The 24,812-nt window shown below is 46.8% G+C and overlaps 1 protein-coding gene across 5 annotated transcripts in view; it reads right to left on the reverse strand.

Moving 5' to 3' along the window:
• Positions 1-1,280: 1,280 nt before the first annotated feature.
• The window catches only part of LOC119180223 (small G protein signaling modulator 3 homolog), a 53,682-nt gene continuing 30,150 nt past the window's right edge, over positions 1,281-24,812 (reverse strand). For 2 of the 5 annotated variants that reach the window (XM_075869249.1, XM_075869248.1), the window contains exons 15-19: positions 24,075-24,145; positions 23,659-23,707; positions 22,906-22,991; positions 22,202-22,324; positions 1,281-8,685 (exon numbers count right to left, since the gene is read on the reverse strand). In XM_075869249.1, coding sequence (XP_075725364.1) covers positions 8,484-8,685; positions 22,202-22,324; positions 22,906-22,991; positions 23,659-23,707; positions 24,075-24,145 — 531 coding nt within the window. In that variant the 3' untranslated portion in view covers positions 1,281-8,483. Of the gene's footprint in view, positions 12,485-22,201; positions 22,325-22,905; positions 22,992-23,658; positions 23,708-24,074; positions 24,146-24,812 lie in introns of all 5 variants that reach the window. The other 3 variants (XM_037431365.2, XM_037431364.2, XR_012884925.1) reach the window with 2 other exon arrangements.

The following is a 24,812-nucleotide window of genomic DNA, read 5'->3' on the forward strand; positions in this document are numbered from 1 at the left end:
GTAAGCTGACATGAAGCTCTGATGTTGGAGTTGGGATCACGAGGACAGTAGCCCTCAACTTTGCCAGACAAATCAACCTCAGCAGATGGTGTGTAACTACATTTGATGTCAACCCGCCCGCAGGTGTGTGGCATAGATCTGGTGGCAAGGATTTCACAATGTACGCGACAAAATTGCGACGTTATTCATGTCATGATGAGCGAGTCGTACTTGTCAAACCATCTTACCCTACCGTACTAATTTTGGTGAACCAAAGTGTAGTTTTGGTGTTCAAGTTCAGGAATTGATCATAAAAGCACCCAGGCATAGGCGGCTGGATAGACGGATAGATACGCAGATACACGCCAGAAGTGCTTGCAGTACGCAAAGAAATGCTTTGCATTTAATAATTATAATAATCAAAATTACCACCTTGCTAAGTTTGGCAACTGTCCTTGGTGATTTTGCGCTACTCTCAGCAGTTTCATTTTTGCTTCCTCTACATACACTATTTCCTATTTAGGATTACCCGCGACTAACATTCTCTGTGGGCCCTCATCATGACCACGAGTTTGCTTCCCAGCAGCAAAACAGCACTACGTTCAAACTGTAGAAAAGTAGCTGGGCTGTTATGCCTTTAGCTACTATTAGATTGTATCCACGCAAGTAACAACGATAAATTATCCCAAAAACTTCCCTACAAATGTGACTGTAGGATTATTACGCCAGAACGGAACGAAATATGAGACAACAAATGCACAGCACTCTGCAACTGAGAAAACCCACCTGAGAACGCTTGTGCACAGTAGGAAACCATCGATTCTTTAGGTCACAGCCACGTTTTCTAAACACGGCTATTAATGAACCTTGCCAAGGGACAGCGTGAAAACTGGCATTTCTTACTGAAAGCAGCCTGTCGCTCGATCGCTTCACTGGGAAGGCTAGTCAGCGGACTGTCCACATACGTAGCTTGATTTTCTAGTTCATGTTATCAGTGAAAAAAAAAAAAAAAGTCCCAAATGAAATGCACAGCTTCCGGCTTCACCGACGGTGGTGCCGTCGGTGTGTCCAGTTAATACATATGGCACAGGAAACATGAATGAAGAAATCCCTCATTCAGACAACATGTCTACCTTTCGCAACCACTTAGAACAAAACTAGTTGAGCAAACTATCATCATGCTCGGACGAGCATTTAAGTCCAGACTACCCTAGCTTCTAGTTTATAGTGGCTTCTCTGCAGCAGCTATTCCTTCGATTTCGAGCTTTCCAGGAAACGACGAAAGGAAATGCGACTGACTGTTCTTCAGCTTTGACTTGTTTTTATTCAATGCCATTTTGCATGAAAACTCCATTGCAGGCAGGCAGAGTGTGCAGACATGCATGCAAACACTATGTCATTAAGGTTCAAATGGCAACAAAACTTATTTATTGAAAACATGAACAGAGACAAATGACACTTGCATACCAAGTCCTTTAGGAGTGAAATGTGCCGACCGTACAGGTGGTTGAGCCATTTCCCAGAATACATTTTCCAAAATATGTTATATATGTATATAGTATCTACTTGAACCCGTGTTCAAAAATAAATTCTTATGATACATGTACAGACTAAAAAAAGGACGCCACATGTCAAATGCTCGCAGCTCCGAGCTCTCTTGCCTGGACCTGCAAAGAGTTTGCTGTTTGACTATAATGGCACAGATGAGATGGTTGCTTAGCAGACGAAGAGAGAGAGTAAGGGAAACAGTAGTACTGTTTCTATCATAGCTAGTAGCTGGTGCATATTGATCGATAGTTTTGGCATATCTCGAAGTGTAGACAGCAGCACCACCGCAACTCGATGGCGCTGTCGTGCGTCCGCTTCCTCGAGTCGTGCGGAAACTGCCATATATGCAGAAAGGTTAAGCTTTTCGTGAGTACTTACATAAAGAAAGGAGGCTACAAACGCGACAAATTCAGTCATAAGAAGTGCTTTTCTTTTTCTCCTGTTTGACATGAATGATATAAGGGCAACTCTTTCTACGAAAGAGTCTATTCGCAAGAAGAAGTCTGGGCTAATTGAAATGTTTAGCTTATCATTACTTCTCGGCATGCGCTTCACCCTTTGCAGTCACTAGACAATGTGTACTGCAAAATGTCTCTATTGCAGTGGTTCAATTTGACGTAATGATGATGCCAGTGGACTTCGCTGGCCCTTTCTCAAGCATTGAAGATCCCCGGCTGGTTGAACGATCAAATATGCATGTGCCCGCAAAAACATGAGACCTCTCGTACATGGCATTCTGAAAGTGCCTAATAACACTGTGAGACATCCTGCCGCAAATCAAATGCAAAGCACATTGACAAACTGGCAAACAGAGACATACGAAAACAATATTTTTTGTGCTTGCCACCACACGCAAACAACAGAAAATGTTTCTAGAAAATATGCGATAACTCTACTTGTGAAATAGGAAAGGATGTGTTTCTTTGCATTTCACGCTAATGGTTCACCAATGTTCACACGCCGGCCAAAAACTTGCATATGAAACATATTTTTTGTCTCTTCATTAGTTTGTTTTTGTTCCTTTCTTGCATATTATAAGATCTTATCTCAATTCGTTTCATCTATACTATACTAATTTAAACTGTGGTGCTTTGCTCAATGATATAAAGGCTGGCAATTGAACTAACAAACCCATTATGCAATCAAGCTATTTGACAAGGATGGCTTGCTGTGGCTCTTGATCACACCAGTACTAAAAAAACAAATGCAAAAGCACATAGTGAGTTGGTTTGGTGCAACCAGTAGTGTTGACGTAACCACCAGGAGCAATAATACACGAAAGACTCAGATTAGCATTCAAGACAGTATGGTTTCTTAACAGCTGTACTGATAATAAAAGGTCTTTCACAAAGAAAAATTTTTAGCACTAAACGATGCCATTATGGCATGCAAATTTGGCATGATGAAACTGAAAAGGACATCTCCTGCAGTGCATGCCGGATTTTGCGGGTTAAAGTGAGCATGTTGGCGCTTTAATCGACACGTTGCGAGCAGTGGTTGCTTGAAAAAGGGCTTTGATGTTACCTCCTGTACTGACCATGGTTGCACAACTGCTTTTCATTTAGCCATTACAAAACAGCATAGGGAAATGACTCGCAGATATATCTTGGATGCTTATGAATAGAGATTCGCAGGTCAGTGTCATAATGTAAGCATATAGCACACATGCAAACAGGGGAGCATCATTAAATGCATTTTCATAACCCTTAATTGTAGCTAGAAACTAAAGAATAGTGACAAATGACACTGAAATTATTGTATAGTATAGTTAACCTTAAATAGATGACATAGCCAGAGGACTTCCATCTAAACACATGAGATTATTTTTCTAGTGACTGTAGCAAGCAACTTTTTCTAATACTTTGGGCACAAACTACACAATACAATTTACAAATAAAAAATAACAAGGAACAAATTTACAACTTTGTAACTTGGGAATGAAAGGCAACATTGGAATATTTCATGAAATGCACTACCCTCAAAGCATACGAAATCGGCAGGGACGAATATATTGTCAAGTGGGAGGCTCTCTTTCTGAGAATTCCGCGTGCATTTTCCTTGTCGTGTCACAGAACTAGTGAACAGACCACAATTTTCATTTCGATTCACCATTCTTGATTTTTATATTAGTACTAGGATTTCTAGTGAAATTCCCACAAACATTGAAATGGTTTCATGCGAGCTGTGAAATCACTATATACAATTTGCGTGCTTTGGACACTCCAGCAGATTCTATTCACAGAACTGTCATATTTATTTTTCGTTAATGGTTATAGACATGTTAACTTTGCACTTATATTTCTAGAATATGAATTCATAGTTTCCAAAAATTTCCATGAGAACTATTCAGGCTCAAGGTACATAAGCCGCTCGCTACAGCCACTACAATTCAATCTTGTCTTAAATATGACTATCACAACTGAAAATGAATCAGCTTATCTACTAACATCAAGAAAACAATAACAAAAGCTCGCACAGAAGGTACACTTTTGAATCTGCAGCATAGAAGACACCCAACGGCATTTCAAGTCAAAAGGTACAAAACAATAACATTTACATGAACATAGTTATGCTTGATAATGTGTAAATATTGTAAAATAAATGAAGAATTTGACGTGCGATGCACTCCAACAATGTACAGGTAAAACCTTCATACGAAAATGCCTGTGCTGAGCTAATAGCAAAAAATGGCACAACCGAGAAAGGCAATTATCACAAGAAAATGACTTTGAACATGCCACTCGCATATTAGAATGAAATGATGCAAGTAGAATGACTACCATTAAACCATGAATGCATAGCAATGCAGCAACGAAACAACAGCAAAAGAATAAAAATGAAAATAACCAAACTGAGAAATACTATACACATCACTATACGTTGACTTTTTGTAAACATTGCTCCGCAGTTCGGTGGTATTTAACAACGGCACCTGGTGGCATCTGACAGCCACAAAAATACTCATATATTAAAACGAAGTGAGTAAGCACATAAATGCATACAATAGGTGCATAACTGGTTCTTACCATCGCTTTGCCAAACACATGACGAACTCTGGGGCATCGATGAAGTCTGTACAAAGCTTAAATACAATTTAGGAGGACTGAACGCTGAGAGGGTTGGTAACACACAACTACATGAACTGAGCAAACAACAGACAAGAACATAGAAGGCACACGTACAAGCACAGTGCGTGTGTCTTCCGTGTTCTTGTATGTTTTTAGCACAGTTTATGTCGTTAAATACAGTACACCACAAAAGTATGCGGAGCAGTTGCTGGTCTGCACATACACCACGTCCAAAGCATAAAGGGGGCCCTGCGACACCTTTTCAGTAATCACAAATCTCTGCTGGTCTGTTGAAGTAGCTGCTCTATGAGGAATCTTTGCAACGAAGCTGAATATGGTTGTGCAAAACCAAAATCGTTCATCCCACGGGCGCAAGAATTACTATCGCATAAGTGCCACAAAAATTGGGCCAGACCGGCTGCTTACCACTGGTGCATTAAAAATGAAAAAGAAAACATGTGGGTAAGAAAAACAAATAATTAGTATTTCTAGATAGAACTAATAATTAAGAAAGATTTGAAACAAACATCAACGTTACCATAGAGCTAAACACCAGGGGCTGCACATTTCTGTTTCGCTATTTAACAAAATGTATGCATAGAGTATCCTAGAATTAACTAGAGGGGACTCTGGTGCAGCAATCATTCAGCCACTATGGAAATGAAGGATAGTACAAGTTTGCACAGTATTCGCGCTTGCGGCTTCAATTGCCCTTGTGGCTTTGTAAATTGCTGTGTTTTTTTTTCTGAATAAAAAAATCGACTGTTGTGAACTTCACGAATCGATTTGAATCGGCGAGCCAAAAAGTTAAGGTGGTGAAGTGCAACTGCTGAACATTTGCCCACTGTCGTCATGTGACGAAGCTGCTCCAGGCCACGCGAAGCCGAAAGTATGAAGATTAGACTAATTTGTGCGGTACCCATAATTTGCAAACTGGCTGCAGCGTCGTGTGTTGCAGCTGCCATAGACACTCGCTCATTGATTGATTGATTGATTCGTGGGGTTTAACGTCCCAAAACCACTATATGATTATGAGAGACGCCGTAGTGGAGGGCTCCGGAAATTTAGACCACCTGGGGATAGACACTCGCTCCAGAGTGCCCTCTGGTGTATATATAAGAAACTCTGACTGTATGAAGAACATGGGCAATAATTTTTTCCACAAAAGATTTTCAAATGTGTCAAGTATAAACAAAGCTATTGCACAGGCGGTTTGCTTGTGCCCTCCTTTCATCACCACGATTACACTAGAAACTATGCCAGAAAAAGCACATGGGGTGACGCCTTGCCTGAAACTTGTGTCGTTGAACATTATGGGCTGGAGCATTTTCTCTTTTTTTTAACTTTTTATCTGCATATTTTTTTAACTGTGTCAGGTACTACATCCGGTTCAGGCATAGGTCACACGGATGTGTGGCACCTCCCGGCTGTGGTACCTGTCCAAAGTAGCATGAATGACCTCAGAGGTCATTTGCGAGCACAAAGATCGGCATTCGCATTCAGACCAATAAAAAAAAAAGTGTTACGGGGCCCCTTTAGACTTGACATTTTCAGCCCACGTGATGTACACTGCATGTTGACAACAGCACTACTGGAATGGCTAAAAAAATTTCACTCTTCACAGAAAAGTCAATGAAAACAGCCCATTTTAAAAACAAATGCTAGTTTGGTCACACGACTAAAGCTTCAACTGAGACTGAATGGCAACAAAATCATGCATGATTGAACACTCGTTTCTGACCAGCACAAGCAGCAAATGTAACAAAATGCTGATGAAGTTTCAAATGACAAATGCGATTCTTCAAGCTTTAAGACACTGTCACTGCAAAGTCATTCTTCAAGTATGTACTTTCCAGAAAAAAATTTTAAAGCACCGACACGATATTACTTTTTTTCCCCCTGTATATGGAGGCTCCACAACACCACAAATAAGTTGCAATAACAGCCTTCTCTATGGAATCCCATGACTTCATTTCCGAGTAGAGTACCGCATCATAACACCATTGACAAGAAGGTCTTGATCATGTGGGAGCACCACATAATAAATCTAGAGGTACCTCTCACGGTTGACTGCCTTTTGTTCTGCCACGGTTGTGATGACTAATACAGGAGTGTAGCCATTGACTGAATGAGCTGAAGCAATTGTCAAAACGTGGTAACACGTTGCTACCGTGCGATCACTTTCTGGGTCGTGACACCAGAATACAGTCAATACTCCTCGGAAACAAAACCAAAACTGGCTGCTAAAAAACCTGTTATATTAAATTATTCACGATGCTGCAGCACGTGCAAGCATCTTGTATGTGGTTTTTGAGGTTCAATAATTTCATTACGCATGAAAAAAGGATTAATAGGAAAAAAATATTACGTGAGTAGTTGTTTTAACTAGTACTGCAAACACCAGCACAGTTTTTGGACTAGCAGGTGGTACACACGCGAGATTGCTAGATTGGTAATTGATTCTCTGTCAAACGTGGACACGTGAATGAAGCCCTCTCTCGGAATCCCGTGACTAGATTCGGCTCGTAAAAGGGCATGAAAAAATGTTGATTCTCAAAAAGGCCATAAAAAATTGAGCCAATGGTGGCACACTTGTGCCACTCATTGAGAACAAAAGTTGTAGGAAGTAAAAAAACAATAATGCTGATGTGACTAGACCGCTAATTTCAACTTACAATACGCAACTGGTCACAACCTATCCATGTAGAGACAAACACGCCTCCAATGGAATGCAAATTGGCTGCAGCACCTCAGCGGCTCCCTGGCCTTCTGCTGCTGACTAAGAAATCAAAATGTCTTGGCTTTGGGAGATGTAGCAAAACATGACAGACAAACACGCATTCTTTTTCTTGATGACTTTCTTGATGCAAAGAACAGTGCTAAGTGTTATCACAAACTATTCAGATCGTGATATGCGTTCTTGCTAGACAACTTGAGCTAGGCAACAGGAGTGCAACATCATTGTTTTCATGATGCAGAGAGAAAAAAAAAGCTAGGTTACATGTTCTACCATGTACCCTTGCCCAGGAGAAAGCGCGTTTATTCATTGAGGTGCTTGCCCCAAGGCATGTCTCGTTAGCCCCGCTATAGATGACTTGAGGCATTTCTTTTAATTATCTCATTTTTTACTGTTTGCACCTACAAGACGCAATTTTCACCAACTACATTTCTACAGTGCTCCTAGGAGTGCGAGGCGCCAAACCTTCAGTGAAAACCACAACAAAATAAATCACACCTGTTGCTCTATCGGCGAGCCAGTGCTTCAGGATGTGTTATAATTTAGTCTGACATTGAAGACGGTCTACTATGATTTCCAAGAAGACGGCTTCAATAATGAGAAGCGGAACATACTTGAGGAAAACCTCTGCAACTTGACGTTATCGCTCCGCAACAGGCAAAAGGTTAAGGAAAGCATGTGTTTAACCCTGCGCGTGGAAACCCACGAAAATCTGGACACGTCTTACACTACGCGCGTAAGAAAGCATGGCCGTGTTTCTTTGCACGCAGGCAACCATCCGATCCGGTTTCCGTGTATCACAGAGGGCCGCCACCTTCTGAACACAAACGTAGCTAGCAGTGTTTTTCAATGTTGATGCTGTGCATGCAAATTTCTTTCTAGATGCTGGCTGTGCCAGAGTTGAAAAGGAACTTAAGGTGGCCACCATCTCTTCAGTTGTCTATGCTGAGTATTGGAGCAAAGCTCCAGGCAAGATGCCAGCCACAAAAACTCAAGTAGCAGTTAAAAAAAAGAGCCTTTCATTTGAAAACTGCTATTTCCGACGAAGGTGACTAGCACAACCGCAATGCGGCTGAGTACGACATGGACCGACTGATCAACATGCCAGAAGACTAGATATTTTGTGCCTGCAGTGTTTTTTATCTGTGCAATCAGTGCTGCTCTGCTTTGCTTTTTTTCAAGTTTCTCGAGAAAGAGCAATTTACTGAAACAACTCCAACAGGCAACGACTCACCTAATTTTCCTTGTCGTTCACGCTGTGCCCTCGTACACTTAAATAAAGGCCAATATGGAATGACAGCAGAGACATACGGCAGTGAAAACTGGCATTTGGGCTGCCTTGGTTGTAGACCCCTGCAAAACGAAACTGTTCGGACACACGATGCAAACGAAAGCCACGCTACAAAAATGAAAGCTCCGTTTTTGGAAGCAATGAGTAGCCGCTCCCAAGCAAATCCGCTGCCCCAATAGTGAGAATGCTAGAAATATCATAACCGCAGTTCAGAAAACTATAATTTCCCAAAGTAGGTGTCCTCAAAGCACATTTTCATCAGTGTGCGATTTTCACTGACACTGAAGCACAATTGCACACTATAATGTTCAAAACGGACCTGCTCTATGAACATTTTTAGGTACAGGGCAAAGATCTCAGCCCACACAGGCTGTCTTTTGACTTTGTCCAAATGTTTCTTAGACATTATAAAAACCTTCGCATTCCACAAGAAATCATACATGCTTTCTCAGCTTGGACAACTTAAAGCATCCTTCAGGCAAAAGCTTTTAAAAGCGCCAGTGTGGGCCAAGCTACGACCATATTTGCTAAATGCGGGCCTTAACTTAGGCTACTCATATGTTGGCACGTGATTCTGGACGACGATAAAACACAACACAGCAGTAGAGGCTCACTTTCAAAAGCAGCTTGAGAACCGTCTATCATTTCTCCTGTGCCGTGTTGCATATGGTTCCTGTGATGACAATTGGTCCCATTTTAGTTTCTTACCCTTATTTTTTTGTCTAACTTGGCTAGTACTCTATTCTCTCAGCTACAAACGACTGCGACAGACACCTCTCGCAAGGCTGTGGTTTGCCCAGCTAACGACGACATGGTGGGCTCAAAAGCGCTCAGCAATGTCACATGCCCGGTTCGTGCGTGTTCCAGGTTTGAAACCACTGACGTGGCCCTGTGACAGAACCACGTGTCGCACTCGAACCTCGATATAACGAACTTGGATATAACGAAATATTGGTTATAACGAAGCATATAAAAAAAGATTCCAGCAGTATAAATAGTGTTGGGAATATACCTTTATAACAAATTTTCGAATATAGCAAACCTATTTTCATGTAACATGCAATTTTGTCATAATGCAGCTTGAGTGTATACAGTAGCCATAGGCAAGCATCCACATATGCAGGTGAGGGGTTCATCTTTCTTAACTCTTTCGTTACCGCGAAGAATGGTTGTTCTTCATATGTCTCGGGAAGATCATTTTTGCCAGTTTGAAAAGTACTCCAGCAGTCATTGCAGCATACCAAACTTAGCAGAATGAAATGCTTTTTCCAATAGATATATGTAGTAGAGCAAGAAAAATATTTTAGAATGAATAAAAATGTGAAAAGTAAAATTTTTTGTCACCAGCTGCTGAACAGTGGAATAAAAAAACACTCTATATGCAAAAATGTTCAAAGCAAAGAAAATTTAGAATATACATTTTGTAGATGAATGACCCAGGAACAGTATAGAAGTAATTGATGTTGTACAAAATGTGTCTCTTCACATAGACAAAGAAAATTAGAACCGGAATGCAGCTTCATTGCTCATGCCATACAGAGAAGCATTGCATGGTTTTTCGCGAGACACAAGTGTACTCGTACACTCTGAGTAAATTTTCGTTGCCTTGCGATAAGAGTGTCCAGGTATTCCAATACAGATGGATCCCTGTGATGTGAATAATCCCTCTATAAATGTGATGTCCAATGAACTTCGCTACTTCATCTAGCGTCATCTTTTCTCATGAGCCACCTCACTCCGTATAAGCTGGCGTTCCAATATTTGCAGCTAAGCATATTCCTTTGCATCTTTGTGCATATCAAAATAAAAAAATATGTCGCAAGCAGTTTCAAAACATTTCGCACTACTCCGTAGTCTAGCCTAAGATGTGCTCCGGGGGCCTCCTTAACAATAGAAGAAGCTCTGCAGCCAGCCCCATCACACCGCGCCCGGGCGAAGTGTGGACCACGCACATAACCTGAGTAAGTGTAAGATTAGGCACAAAGGTCAGAAGCTATATGCACCTGTGGCGGAGGAGATAACTTGAGGATGTAAACAAAACAAACCAATGAACGGCTACGAATGTCTCAGGCTGATGCAAGACATCATCGCCATGAAACTTGAAGCTGATGTACTGTCGTCCATGAAATCTCAGCTCATTCTCACTCGATTCAGGTGGGCTCCAAGACAGTTTCAAGCAGCGCTGATGCGTGCCCATGCGCGTGTGACGACCGCGTAATAGGAGCAACTAGTGACACTTGATGTGAGCCTGTGTCTGATATATCGATAGAAGTAAAACCAAAGCAGCTGGAAACCGGTTGTGAGAGCCAACTGTACACTTTATACATGTGGCGGACCTCGAGAACTATTTTTTTCTTTTCATAAATAATATTCCCTGACTTCTAGCAAAAGCTCTCCATTGATTAGCTGACATAAATTTCCGGCAATTATTACAGCTCAACTCGATCAGATTGCGAAGCTAATACATTATATCGATATCTGGCTTGAAAAGTTTCTTTTCATGACAGAACTTTGATGTCATTGTAGCATAATCACGAGGGGTACGTACTTTTGTGAAGTTTGCCAACCTACTGTATTTTTCCAACTACACAAGCATATTGGTTCGTGCAAAAGTATAAAAAAATTGCTATGTTTCCAAAATCGGGAAATTAAAAAAAAAAAAATTCATTCACGTTGTGCAATGCTCTCTCCTCACCGTTTTCCTTTTTTTTTTTTTTCGTGCCAGATATCTGACCTTTATTGTTTTGCTTAGCTGCACAACACTTCAGTTTGTACAGGCAACAATGATGGTCATGTATTCGTATCCAGTCAAAAATGAAATGCGGCAATGTGAAATAAAAAGAATACACTGAAATCTCATAAAATAGTTGCATCTCACACGAAAATGAGTTTGTTATAACCGAAAAGTTATTGGAAAGGTCTATTTCCAACACTATATCTACCGCAAGACTATTCTTCATATACTTCATTATTACCAATATTTCTTTATATCCAGGTTTGTTATATCGAGGTATCAGTTAAATATATCATATGGCTATGCGGTACGCCGTAGTGGAGGGCTACGAGAATTTCGACCTTAGGGTGTTCTTTAATATGCACTGACACTGCACAGTGCACTGGCCTCTAAAATTTCGCCTCCATCAAAATGTGACCGCCCCGGCTGAGATCAAGCTTGTGACTTTCAGGTCAGCAGCAGAGCATCGTAACTGCTACACCCCCGCAGCCTACGACAATGGCCAATGCCAAGCCATCACAATGAAAGGTCAAATTGCCATATCATAAACAGCCAATCACGAACAAGCCTTCAATGAAGAGAGCAGAAATTATTGAAAAACATCACATACAAATGCCTGTGTGACGGGTGCACCTTCAAAGTTGCATTTATGTGGACACAGTGACACGTTCATGTACGATGCTGTCGTTGCCGCCACTGAAACCTGCAACCCACAATCGTTAGCTGGGCAAATACATGATGCCGAGAAGGTTAACTGAATACGTATTGGAAAAAAGGGTCTATTTGGCGCGTAGGAGATCAACACGCAATACTGTCAGCAACACGACAGATGTGCCGACTTGCCGTGCCACGTGTCCGTGACAGTTGTGCGGGCCGGAAAACGATCGTACCAATGCGGCCGCTAGTGGCACACGCATCCACAGCGTCGCGGCGTCGCCAGCCGAATGGAGACGCCTGTCGATGGTGTCGTTGGATCAGCTCTTTCGCGTGGGAGTCAGAGGTCCCAGGAGAAGAGGTGGTGCTTGACGAGCATGTCGCGCACGCCTTCGCGCAGCGGTTGTGAAGGCTCTCGCTGCGTCGGCAGCTCCCAGTTGGGATTCAGGTTAAACGCAAACTGGGACAAGAGCCTGCGCAGCAACGAGTTATGGCACATTACTACAGCTCGCATGTGATTGTGGAAACGAACGAAGGATCAATAATAGGCTTGTGAAAATATTCGAATGCTTAGAATACTCGAACCAATAGTACAGTACTCTGATTCTCTTGGATTCAAATTTAAATTATTGAAAATTTCAAAGTATTTAAAGTAAACGAATTGGTGTGTTTTAGTTCGCACGTAAACCCCCATAAAAGCGGTTTCACTGCAGTGGAGGAGTGTTAAACCGTGAAAGCACCTCATTCTTGAATGAAAATTAGTCTGCATGTAACTTCCTTTAAAGGGCCCCTCACCGGGTCCGACAATTTTGAGCTGACGAGCGCAATGCATACATGGGGCGTTCACGACCATGTCTGCCCAAATTTGCTATAATACACACCGTGTAAATGGGTCAAACTTTAAAATGGACGCTGCTTGCCCTTCCTTTCATGGGTGCACACCCAGAGAATGAGGGGATGACGTAGACATTGGAATTGCCTTACGTAGACTGTAGTGCTGTGACGTCGGTCCTCTACGTAGACTGTGCTTTGACGTTGCCAACAGTAGCACGTGACACGGTAAAAATTATTTCACACGACATGCGTAGCTTTTGTAAGTTGTTGCACGAATCGATTAATAAAGCTTGAGATAAATAATGAGACACAAAAAGGGAATGTGCGCGTCCTTTTCATTTAGTTTTTCCCGTGCATGAGTTTGTGTCCCCGCGGTAAGTGCGTCGAGCAGAAGCCAGCCCTGGAAACGAAACTAATGGTCCTGCACTTTGTGGGGATCTGAGGCGCGCCTGCGACCATTTCGTGGGCATTCCGCCACACGGCCACACCCTTTTGCTTTCCTGCTCTGTTAACACCACGTGGCGATAAATGGCGCCACGTACGGGCACGGCACGCGGTACGCGCGCGCCGAGGGAGCGCTATTTTCTCCGTGGACGGCGCCGGGTAAGCACGTGTTTTCCTTCGTCCGTGTCCCCTTTGGGTATCGCCGGACTGTAACCTGCCCGGGGTGGTCTTGGGCACCTCGGCAGGCGTGTTTACTTGAGTGCTAGCTTCGGTAGCGTACGCTAAGCCCAGAGCGGTGCCTAGTGCTTGAAGTGGTCGTACCACAACGAGCCGCACTTGCCGTAGGCCTACGCGTACGAGGTTTGCCCTAACACTCGCGACCAGGCCCATTGGCCATCGTGAGAGTGCGCAGCATAGCCGCGAGGGACCTTTTCCCGACCGGCGTGTCAAAGCTCGCCATTGCCAGCTGCGACGTGCTCGCAGTTTTCCCCTTATTGTGAACGTCCGCGTGCGGGTGCCTTTGCTACCCGCGTCCCGGGAGCGGACGTTGTACTGTCGTTCGGGGTGCCGCCAGAGGCAATAAAGTGTTGTGTACTTTTGCATTAGAACACTGTCTACTTGCCGCGCCGCGCTAAACGCCTTATTAGTTGAGCGCGCGCGAAGCGGTGCGCTACACGCAGGTAAACGGAGTAGTGGCCCAGTGGCTCGCTAAGCGTGAATTCGCGGTGATCGTCCGCTGCAGTTAGTAGCGGGGTCACTATACTGGCGCCCAACGTTAGTAGCGGTGGGGTCACCACACTGGCACCCAATGCGGTATCAAAGGCTCATTAAGCCTTTGATTAGTCTTAGCCGAGTCAGCCCGCCATTGCGAATCAGGCTCGCCGCGTTTACCCGTGTTATGTCTGCTCCGCGTGAGTTCTGTCCGCTGACGCTTTTAGCAGATACCGCATTGCTCGAGAACAGGGCCAGTGCCCCCCTTGAGCATCACAGTCGCGCACCCTCACTTGTCACAAGCCCCAGTCGGGATGACACGAGGCGCTACGTATCAGCTCCCACTGGAGAGGTAGCGTGTTTTGAGTCCGGGGCCATAGCCCAACCCGAACAGTGCACAAGGGCAAATTGGACTACTACTGCTCCCTTTGGAATGCATGGCAGTTCCATGTCACAGTGCTCCGAAACGGCTCTCAGTGGAGCTTCCGGGGCGCAGATCGGCACCGCGGCCTCAGCCGTTGCCGAATTTTGCCCGCTGGCTGCTACGCAACCTAGCAGCCAAGCTCATTTCGAGCACGCGCCTGCACCGCTAGCCGCAAGCGGCCTAGCATTTTCACGGGAAGCTGCCCCAAAAGTCAGCTGTGAAAAAAAGGCGCCATTTTGAAACCGCGCCGCTTATCGAGCTCGGAGACAGTTCCCCATTGCTCGCCCGCACCGCTAAAGCACCGACAGCTTCCTTTGAAGCGGGCGCACAGACGCTGCTGCAAAATGCCGCCCAAATGATTCAGGCACTCATGGGGGCAGTCCAAACGCTTTCGGCCGTTCCGAAACGCCCTCATCCCTCTGTCATGTTGGCCGTTCCGACCTACAGCGGGTATGGTGATCTGCAAAGTGCAAGAGATTACCTGGACTCCCTCACACGTTATCAGAGAGCCATGGGTCTAGACGACCAGGAAGTGCTCGGACGCGTCGTCCCGGCTGCACTGACTGACACGGCGGCCAGGTGGCATCGGCTTTCCGGCCACCGAGCAGCAACCCTCGATGAGTTCCGCACGGCCTTCCTGCGCGAATTCTTACCCGCTGACTACGAGAGTAGGATGCGGCGCGAGCTCGAGCTCCGCACACAAGCTCCTGATGAGTCGCTTCAGGAGTACGTACGCGCGATGGAAGACCTTTTTTTCTATCGCTGAGCCCAGAGCCTCGAACGAGGAGCGCGTCGAACGGGTGATTAGGCAGGCACATCCGACTTTTTCGGCATACCTGCGCGGCAGTCACTTCCGTGATTTGGAGGAATTGGCCGTCGAGGCAAAGCGCATCCAAGGCGACGTTCTCGCCGCGCGTTCCTATCGCCCGCCACCGCCAGCCAGCGAGGCCCTCGAACCGCGCTGCGCGTGGGGAGGGGCCATGACCCTTCCTCAGCGACAACAGCCCGCCGGAGCTGCCTTTGCGGCTACCGCTACAGGTGGGCGCGCGTGGGAGATAAGCGATCGAGCTTTAGATCCCTACACGTACGGGAGGCGGGCAGCCGGTTCTGCATCGCAACTCGACGCGCGCGAGCAGGGACGAAATCCGACCCAGCGCATCACCGGTGATAACGGTCGTCAGAGCGGTTCCTTTGATCACGCGGCGAACCCACCCCGGCAGCTCGAAGCTGCTCCGTCGCGGGAAAGGGACAGCGATGGAGTGCCCTGTTTCCGCTGCCGTCAACGAGGGCACATAGCGAGGGAGTGCTCCGCGTTTGTGCCTCCTGTGAGGCAGGGAAACGGGAGCGCGGGCCGTTCGTGAAGGCACGAGCGGCCGAACCCTTGCTTCTCCCCTCTGCGTATCGGGCAAGCAGTCTTTCTGGTGCGCACGCGCCGTTTACTTCGGTCACCATTGTCGGTCGCAAATTCTCGGCGTTGCTGGACACGGGCGCAAGCGTTTCGTCGTTTGGCGAACAGGTGTTGTCCCACTTGCAGAAGCGCTCGGTGCGCTTGCGGGACAGCCGAACGACATTCACCCTCGCGAAAGGCATGGCCCAGTCGGCGGGCGCCGCGAGGTTGACTGTCAGATGAAGAGGCCGAATGAGACGCGCGCGTTTCGTTCATCTTCCAGGGCTCAGTGTTCCTGTGATTCTCGGTCGGGACTTTCTCCTAAAAACCGGTGTCGTAGTGGACATTGCGAATGGAGGCTATCGCGACGGACCTTTTTCCGAGCTAAAGCCGTTCATCAGCCCATCGGCGCTTTCTGTTGCCTGTGCAGTTGAAGCGTCGAAACCGTGTCACGTGCAAACTTCGGGGGCAGGCCCCTGCGCTATGCACTCGTCGGCTCAAAATCCCCATCGGGATCGAGCGGCACAACACGAAGAGGCTCCGCATCCTTTGATCGCCTGTGCGACTCAATTGAATGATACACAGAAGGCTCGTTTGTCGGCACTGTTGCGCGAATACGATGAGCTCTTCACCGATCAACCTGGCTGTACCGATTTGGTGAGCCATTCGATCGAAAATGGCGACGCGCTTCCTTTGAAGTGTAACCCCAGGCCCGTCAGCCAGGCCAAGAGGCAGGTCATTGACGGCTTTCTGGACGAGATGCTCTCATCTGGCATTGTTCGCCGTTCGTCCAGCGCCTGGGCGTCTCCTATTGTGTTGGTGCCTAAGAAAGATGGCAGTCATCGCCTGTGCGTAGACTATCGCCGTCTCAACGGAGTGACTCATAAGGATGCCTATCCGCTCCCCACGATTAGCTCCATCGTAGGAAACCTCAGCACTGCACGGTATTTTACCACATTAGATGCCTCCAAAGGTTACCTACAGGTCCGGATGGATGAGCGTGTCTGGTGCAAGACCGCATTCACATCCCACAGAGGGTTATTTGAGTTCACTCATATTGAGTTCACTCATATGCCCTTTGGTCTTTTCAATGCTCCTGCGACTTTTCAGAGACTCATGGACCGCGTCCTCGGGGAAGCAAAGTGGTCTTACTGCATGTGCTACCTCGACGACATCGTGATTTATTCACGAACCTTCGAAGAGCACTTGGCCCACATTGCCGATGTGCTCGAGAGGGTGAGAGCCGTCGGGATGACGTTAAATCCCGCAAAGGCCCAACTAGCGCAAACCCGAGTTCAGTTACTTGGCTTCACGCTGGGCGAAGGCTCCATTGAGCCAGATCGGGAGAAACTTCCGAGCAATCCTCGATTTCCCGGCGCCCAAGGACGTACGCGGCCTGCGCCGCTTTCTCGGAATGGCCAATTTTTACCGGTCGTTCATTCCGTCCTGTGCCCGAGTGCAGGCGCCCTTGACCAAGCTCTTGGGTAAGTCATCTGAGTGGCGATGGGGACCTGAGCAGCAAGAGGCATTTTGTCGTCTGTCTAGCGCCATTGCGGAGACAGCGCAGCTCAAGCTCCCCGACCTGACCAGACAGTTTGTTGTCCAGACTGACGCAAGCGATCTGGGATTAGGAGCAATTCTCCTACAGGAATACGATGGTGTGTTGCAGCCGCTGGCCTTTGCCAGCCGCTCGTTGATACCCGCGGAAAGGAATTATTCCATGACTGAGAGGGAGTGTCTCGCCATCGTGTTTGCATTGTGGAAGTTTGATGTCTACCTTGATGGGACAAAATTTGTGGTGCAAACAGATCACAGCGCGCTTAGCTGGCTGATGCGGCTCCGTGAGCCTGCAGGCAGGCTAGCGCGCTGGGCTCTCCTAATACAGCATTATGACTTTTCAGTGCAGTATCGGAAGGGGAGCACTAACGTGGTAGCTGACGCGCTATCTCGTGCCCCAGTGTCGACCAGGAGCCTGGATCCCGGTGCGACAACCGCTAGCGGTGCCTTTGCGCAAGCAAGCGGCGCGGGCGAAACGGCGGCGGAGCCGCCGAGTTGAGAAAAGGATGAGTGCAGCGACGAGCAAACCCTTTCCATGGGCCAGGCAAGCAGCGCGCCGCGAAGCGGGGGAGAGGGGGAGCGAAAGGGAAGCGAACCCATAACGCCAATGCGAGCGGAGGCGATGGCTGCAGTCCTGAGTGGGAACGATACCAAGCTCCCCTTTGGGAGAATGGGAATCGCTTTCAGCAGACAAGAGTTACTGAAGGCCCAGCAAGATGATCAGTTTTGTCGCGAGTTGAGCGACGGTCTCAGGGAGACGGAGCGCCGAGACGCTGCTGGTAGTGCGGCAGGCGCAGGGGGACGGGAACCGGCGTGTGTCGCTGGGTCCCCCGGGGATACATATTTGCTGGACCATGATGGACTCCTGCTGAAGTACATAACCACCGATGAGGAGTCAGTGGACCCGTTTAAGGTGGTTGTGCCCAAAAGTCTAAGAGGCGCACTGTTGCGAGCCTCTCACGACGAGCCCATTGCCGGTCACCTGGGTGGCTCTAAAGTTTTTGCGAAACTGAGCAAGGTTGTGACTTGGCTTGGCATGAAGCGTGACATTTTTCGCTATTGCCGTTCCTGCCACGTCTGTCAAACGGTGAAACCAAGGGGTGGCAAGCCGCCCGGCTTGATGAAACCGATTGTCAGTGAGCGTCCGTGGCAAGTAGCCACCTGCGATCTAATGGGGCCGTTCCCCAGGAGTAAACAGGGGTTCATACATCTGATGGTAGTTGTTGATAATTTTTCCAAATGGGTGGAGCTGTTTCCGCTGCGGAAAGTGACAGCGCGAGCGGTGCTAGAGAGGCTACAGGAAGTGTTTTGTCGGTTCGGCTTTCCGAAAAGATTGATCACGGACAATGCGTCGTATTTCACCGCTCGGGTGTTTGGTGATACGTGCCGTTCCCTAGGAATAGATTACTGCACCACTTCACCCTACCATCCCCAGTCTAATTTGACGGAGCGAACCAATCGTACGCTCAAACCGATGTTGGCGGCCTTTGCCGAAAGTCAAAGGGACTGGGCAGACCATTTGAGTGAACTCGCGTTTGCAATTCGAACCTCCGAGAGTCGCTCTGCTGGTTTCTCTCGCGCCTTCCTTAATTTCGGAAGGGAGTTGGCAAATCCGGTGACCAGTGTCATGCAATGCCAGCTCGGAGACGAGGAAGAATCGGCAGACTGTTTTGCTTACGCTTCCACACTTCGGGACAGGCTTTGTCGAGCTCTTAGTAGAGCGAGGCAAAGTTTGGCATCGGCCAGGGCCGAGCAAAAGGCCCAGTACGACCGAAAACGTCGCCACCTTTCATTTAAGGTGGGTGACCTCGTCTTGAAGCGCAACCACGCTCTTAGCGACTCGAGCAAAGCTTTCTCAACTTCGCTCGCTCCAAAGTGGCTTGGTCCATACAGAGTGGAAAAAGCTTGGACTCCACTCGCGTACTTGCTGAAAGACCCGCTTTCAGGAAAACTCAGCCGTGCCCATATCGCAGACCTGAAAGCCTTTGCGTCGAGGTCTGACGAGCCTGCGCCAGCGCCCAGTGGCTCTTCGCGCAAGCAACGGCGCACACTCGGCGCGGCGGACCGCATTCGGACCACGCACCAGTATAATCTGAGGAAGCGGTCACCTTAGTGATTTCGCGCCGGACGGCGGGCTTATTTCCGCAACCGAAGGCCCTCATTTTTACTTTCTAGTCTCAGTTAGCTAACTTTTTTACAGCCAGTGCTTGCAAAGAAGTCTGTTCCGCCCAGTTACTGCTGCTGATTGTCATTTGAGTGTTGTTGTTTACTTGATGTTTTTCAGTGTTTTCTTTTTTTTTTTATTCTCGCTGGAGGAGGGGATTGTGAATTGGTGCTTTAACGTGGGGAGAGGGACAAATGACACTCTGCACTTCCCTTGCGGTGCACGTTTGGAGAGACCCGACCATCGGAGGTGTGTGTGCGTGTGGCGACAACTTAGGAAGTCACCGATACCTACACCACTTTGGACTCTGGAGGTGTTCGGAGACCTGCACGAGGCCAGCTGTCGCAGACGCTGTACACGACTCGACCGACGCCGAAGCCAGTATATTTGGTGACCATTATTCCAGCAGAAGGGCCGGCTGTCGCAGCGAGGTCCATCCGAACCTCCACCGAGGCGGCGTTCGTCGGACTCGCAGGGCTGTCGTCAACATCGACGAGACGAAGGTGAGCCCGTTCCTCGCATGAAGGCCTCAACCAGAACCCTCCCTTTGAACTCTCGCATCCACGCAATCACCCAAGTCAGACATTACGTGACGCTGCCCCTCCGAGCCGTGGACGCGCTCTTGTGTGAGCATCATGAACTCCCGTTACCCCTCTTCCGCGGAGCCATTGTATTTGTCAAGTGTATTCTTGTGTGTTTATTTTTTTTCTTCAGCAGCAGTTGCAGAGCGAGGCTGAGGCTAGCTGTTGCCCATTGCATGACGCCTTTGCATGCATGGGCGACGACCGGCTGCCTTTGCAGACCGGTATATAGGGTGAATTAAGAAGAGGAGGATGTGGGGATCTGAGGCGCGCCTGCGACCATTTCGCGGGCATTCCGCCACACGGCCACACCTTTTTGCTTTCCTGCTCTGTTAACACCACGTGGCGATAGATGGGGCCACGTGCGGGCACGGCACGCGGTACGCGCGCGCCGAGGGAGCGCTCTCTTTTCCGTGAACGGCGTCGGGTAAGCACGTGTTTTCCTTCGTCCGCATCCCCTTTGGGTATCGCCGGACTGTAACCTGCCCGGGGTGGCCTTGGGCACCTCGGCAGGCGTGTTTACTTGAGTGCTAGCTTCGGTAGCGTACGCTAAGCCCAGAGCGGTGCCTAGTGCTTGAAGTGGTCGTACCACAACGAGCCGCAGTTGCCGTAGGCCTTCGCGTACGAGGTTTGCCCTAACACTCGCGACCAGGCCCATTGGCCATCGTGAGAGTGCGCAGCATAGCCGCGAGGGACCTTTTCCCGACCGGCGTGTCAAAGCTCGCCATTGCCAGCTGCGATGTGCTCGCGGTTTTCCCCTTATTGTGAACGTCCGCGTGCGGGTGCCTTTGCTACCCACGTCCCGGGAGCGGACGTTGTACTGTCGTTCGGGATGCCGCCAGAGGCAATAAAGTGTTGTGTACTTTTGCATTAGAACACTGTCTATTTGCCGCGCCGCGCTAAACGCCTTATTAGTTGAGCGCGCGCGGAGCGGTGCGCTACACGCGAGTAAACGGAGTAGTGGCCCAGTGGCTCGCTAAGCGTGAACCCGCGCGTGATCTTCCGCTGCACTAGTAGCGGGGTTACCACAACTTTCGAGCACTCAATATTATCATCTATTCTAGCGCGTCTAACTCCGAATGAGTGTGCCCCGAAGTATCCATCCCGCAGAAACCGGCAGTAGACCACGAAATAACGCTGGTTAACAAAACGACGCCACTCGCGTGCTCAGGGGTCGGGCTTGCTCGAGAACGTCATGGAAACGTGACCGTTTCCTCGAATGCCAGAGAAGATAAGGAAGAGATTTGGCTAGCGAAGACTACGTGGGGCGAGCTGCAAGGGTTTCTAGCTCTCCTCCTCTTGTCATGGTTTCACGTCGCGACGAAATACCGATTTTCGCAGCTCATAATGAACCGATTGAAAAAATTCTGGGGGCGTAACCCTCTCCTTCAAACACACAACTGCCAGTGTCTAACTAGAATTCGTCATGGGCCTCGTGAGGGACTCTTTAAATGTGGTTTTACTGCAGTGAAGGGGTACTAAACTGTGAAAATGCTAATTAATTGTAAATCCGCACTGTTGCGAAGCCCCACTTCAAGGTTGAATGAACACGTCACCCTCACATTGATTCATCATTTTTGATGTTTAAAAGCTTGCTAAATGGCTTATGTGCTCTAAGTACAGTAAATACTGAACATGTGTTACAGGTTATCACTTGCATTCTACCAAAAGTCAAATCCTGCTACTATTCAAAGTTGTTCCCACTTGTTTTGAACAAAAAATAATAATAAAAAGGCATTTGCACAGGCCTTGTTTCAATTAAGATATATATACATATATATATACGCACACACACACACACACACATACTGTGCGCGTTAGCTAGGTCATGACAAATACGCCCATTTTTTTGTTATGACATGCGTTATACACTATTCCAATTCGATTTGAATTTATTCGACCAAAATCAGTATTCGCTTCGAACCTGAAATTTTCTATTCTCGCAAGCCTAATTAACACTAGTCACATTACCAGTGAAGCCAAACTGAAGATGCTCTGGTAATTCAAACTGGACACGAATTCATTGTGCTTCTGGCCGTGGGTGAACACTCTGCCCGACCGCTCTGCGACGTGGCGTGTGATACGCACCTGAGCTCGCACTTGATCTGCACCCAGCCGGGGCTGTTGATGAAGGACCAGGGCTGGTACCACTTGTGCACCACCGACAAGCACGAACAGAGCACCTCGAACCACAGGTGCAGCACCTGCTCACTGCTCGATCAGAAAAAACATTTTTCACTACGCAATTGCAGTTACAATCAATGCCAACGTATAATTCTCATATAAAAAGCAAAATAAGCATTGAAAGACAATGACAATTTTTCACTAACGATCTGGTTAAAAATGCTGCAGCTAACTGGTTGCACCACCTGAAATGTATGCTACAAGAAGACAGCTAAAGATTACCTCTTTATAGTGAGTTCAAAGCATAGAATAATGCATTTTTACAATCAGAATTTTCATGCAAGCCAGATTGCCAACTTGACTGATATTTATTCTTACTGCTGCAATGAACGTCATATATAATGAGGTAATTTATGTGGTGTAGATGCTATAACGAGGTTTGACTGCATTAGTAACTATATTTCACTGGCATTCATGTACAGTAGGCTCTTATTAAGTGGAACCTGAAGGGACCGGGAAAATGTGTTCCATTTACCAGGAGTTCTGTTTACCATTTTTCTGTTTACTGAAAGTCCGCTGTACGATTACTCGGGGAGTCGCCAACTTTTAAGGGGTACTCAATGGTACTTACCAACAACACTAAAGAAAAGAACGGTGAGACCACTCACTTCAAGCCAATGCAGACCAGGGAGCGCAGCTTGACATCCATCTGAGCATGGGCCTGGTCATGTGACATGTTCACAGCCTGAACTGACTGAGAAGAGACACAGAGGTACAACTTTTAACGCTTCACGCCCCATATCTACATGAACACAAGCATGCAGTCATGCCATTTCACTTTGGTTATTTGGTCCACAAGGAAAAAAGAATCAATATCAAACAAGTGTCGCAAGTTAATTTTTTTTTTTGCTTGTTTGGCTGCAGAGTATGCCTCATGGGCTCAGAAGATGTTTTCTGTACAACTTCTTGATTATTCAATCTTGGTGAAAATACAACTAAATGATGTTGCTGTAAATAAGAACAAGGTAGTTTAAAGCATGAAGCATTTAGGCATACTTAAACAATTGAAAAAAAAAATTTACGGGTCAGTTACACAAAGCATCTACATTGAAATGACCCACTACTCGTCACGAAACCTTTGTAAAAAAAAAATTCTTACGCTATATTTTCCCTCTCTTTCTTACTGTTACCAATACCAATAGTCACCTGGTATACATCAACAAAAAGAAAGCTTCACTGAGCTAACGTCACTTAGTAGACGCTGCAATTTTTTTCAACAACCAAAATTTCCTTTAAAAATAGAGAATAACATCAAAGAACTAATAAAGAAAGCGAAATATTCTTGATTTATCAAAACAGTTAGGAGGCTAATACTCGGCAGCTAATTTGTAGAAAATTTATCATGCGCATACAGTACTCACCCTGTAGAGCACTTCCTCGGGCGTGAGCACTTTGCCATCTTCGTCCAACCTGAACACACGAAGTTCGACATGTCGTCAACACCACTACTCGGCTGTGTTCTTCTGCACAGCCCGACTGCGTGCAGTAGAGTTGCAACATTCTAGGCCAAGACAGATCACTTAACTGCCAATTTACTGTATAACAGGTTACCTTACTTCTCAGTAACTTGTTGGCGAGTCTGTCGGAACTTGAAACGTGTATACAAGATAAGCAGATGAGGCGCGTGCCAAACAAACTCAAATGTACGAACCTTGCCAATTACAAGGCCGTTCACATGTGAATCAAACTACATTTTGGTGCGCAAGCACGAGGTTTGCCTACACCTCTCGGTTTTGGCAGCGCTGCCAGGTAATATGGTGCAAAGCAATATCCGCACCTGTAGGTCTTGCAGAGGACGAGCCGAGAATAGACGGAGTTGAAGTCCTTCTCCACCTCCTTGTTGGCAACCTTGGCAACGACAGAACGAGGACAATGCGACAGTACAGTCGAATGCCTTCAGAAAGAGGGGGTTTCTAACATCATGGCTACATTGAGGAGGTTGCAATGCTTGATCTTTGTAAACAATTAGACGTGTAAAATGAAAGCCACAGTCTCCTGGGCACGAAATGACTCGAATTATTTTTCTTCCCTCTTGATTCTATTCAGCCTTTTTGTGGAGGCCCAGCTTACTTGAGCAATACTATTAAGAATTAAAACACTGCGTACGCGAATGTCACTTTTTCAGTTTGATGCAAAAAATACGCTATGTTTTACAATTCAAGACATATCAGCGAATATAACATGCTTCTAACTTAAGAAGCATGTTAAGAACAACGATAAAAGGCTTTTGAACAATGTGAATTTCCTCTGGATATGCGATTTCACGGCATAGCAGCCCCCACCACAGTACAACCACCTTTAAGGGGGTTACATGAGATAAAACATGTCTGTTCATTTGTTTCAAATGCTTCGAAACTGAGAAATTTCTAGGCTTGCGTGAATATTCGAGTGCTTTGGATATTCAAACATATATCACGGTATTCAAATTTGCCTTGATTCGAATGCGAAAATATTTTAAATGAACGAATAGGTGTATATTAATCCACGTGTAACCACCATAAAGGTCGTTCTACTG

Source organism: Rhipicephalus microplus, chromosome 7, assembly GCF_043290135.1.
Source record: "Rhipicephalus microplus isolate Deutch F79 chromosome 7, USDA_Rmic, whole genome shotgun sequence".
Classification (NCBI taxonomy): Eukaryota; Metazoa; Arthropoda; class Arachnida; order Ixodida; family Ixodidae; genus Rhipicephalus; species Rhipicephalus microplus.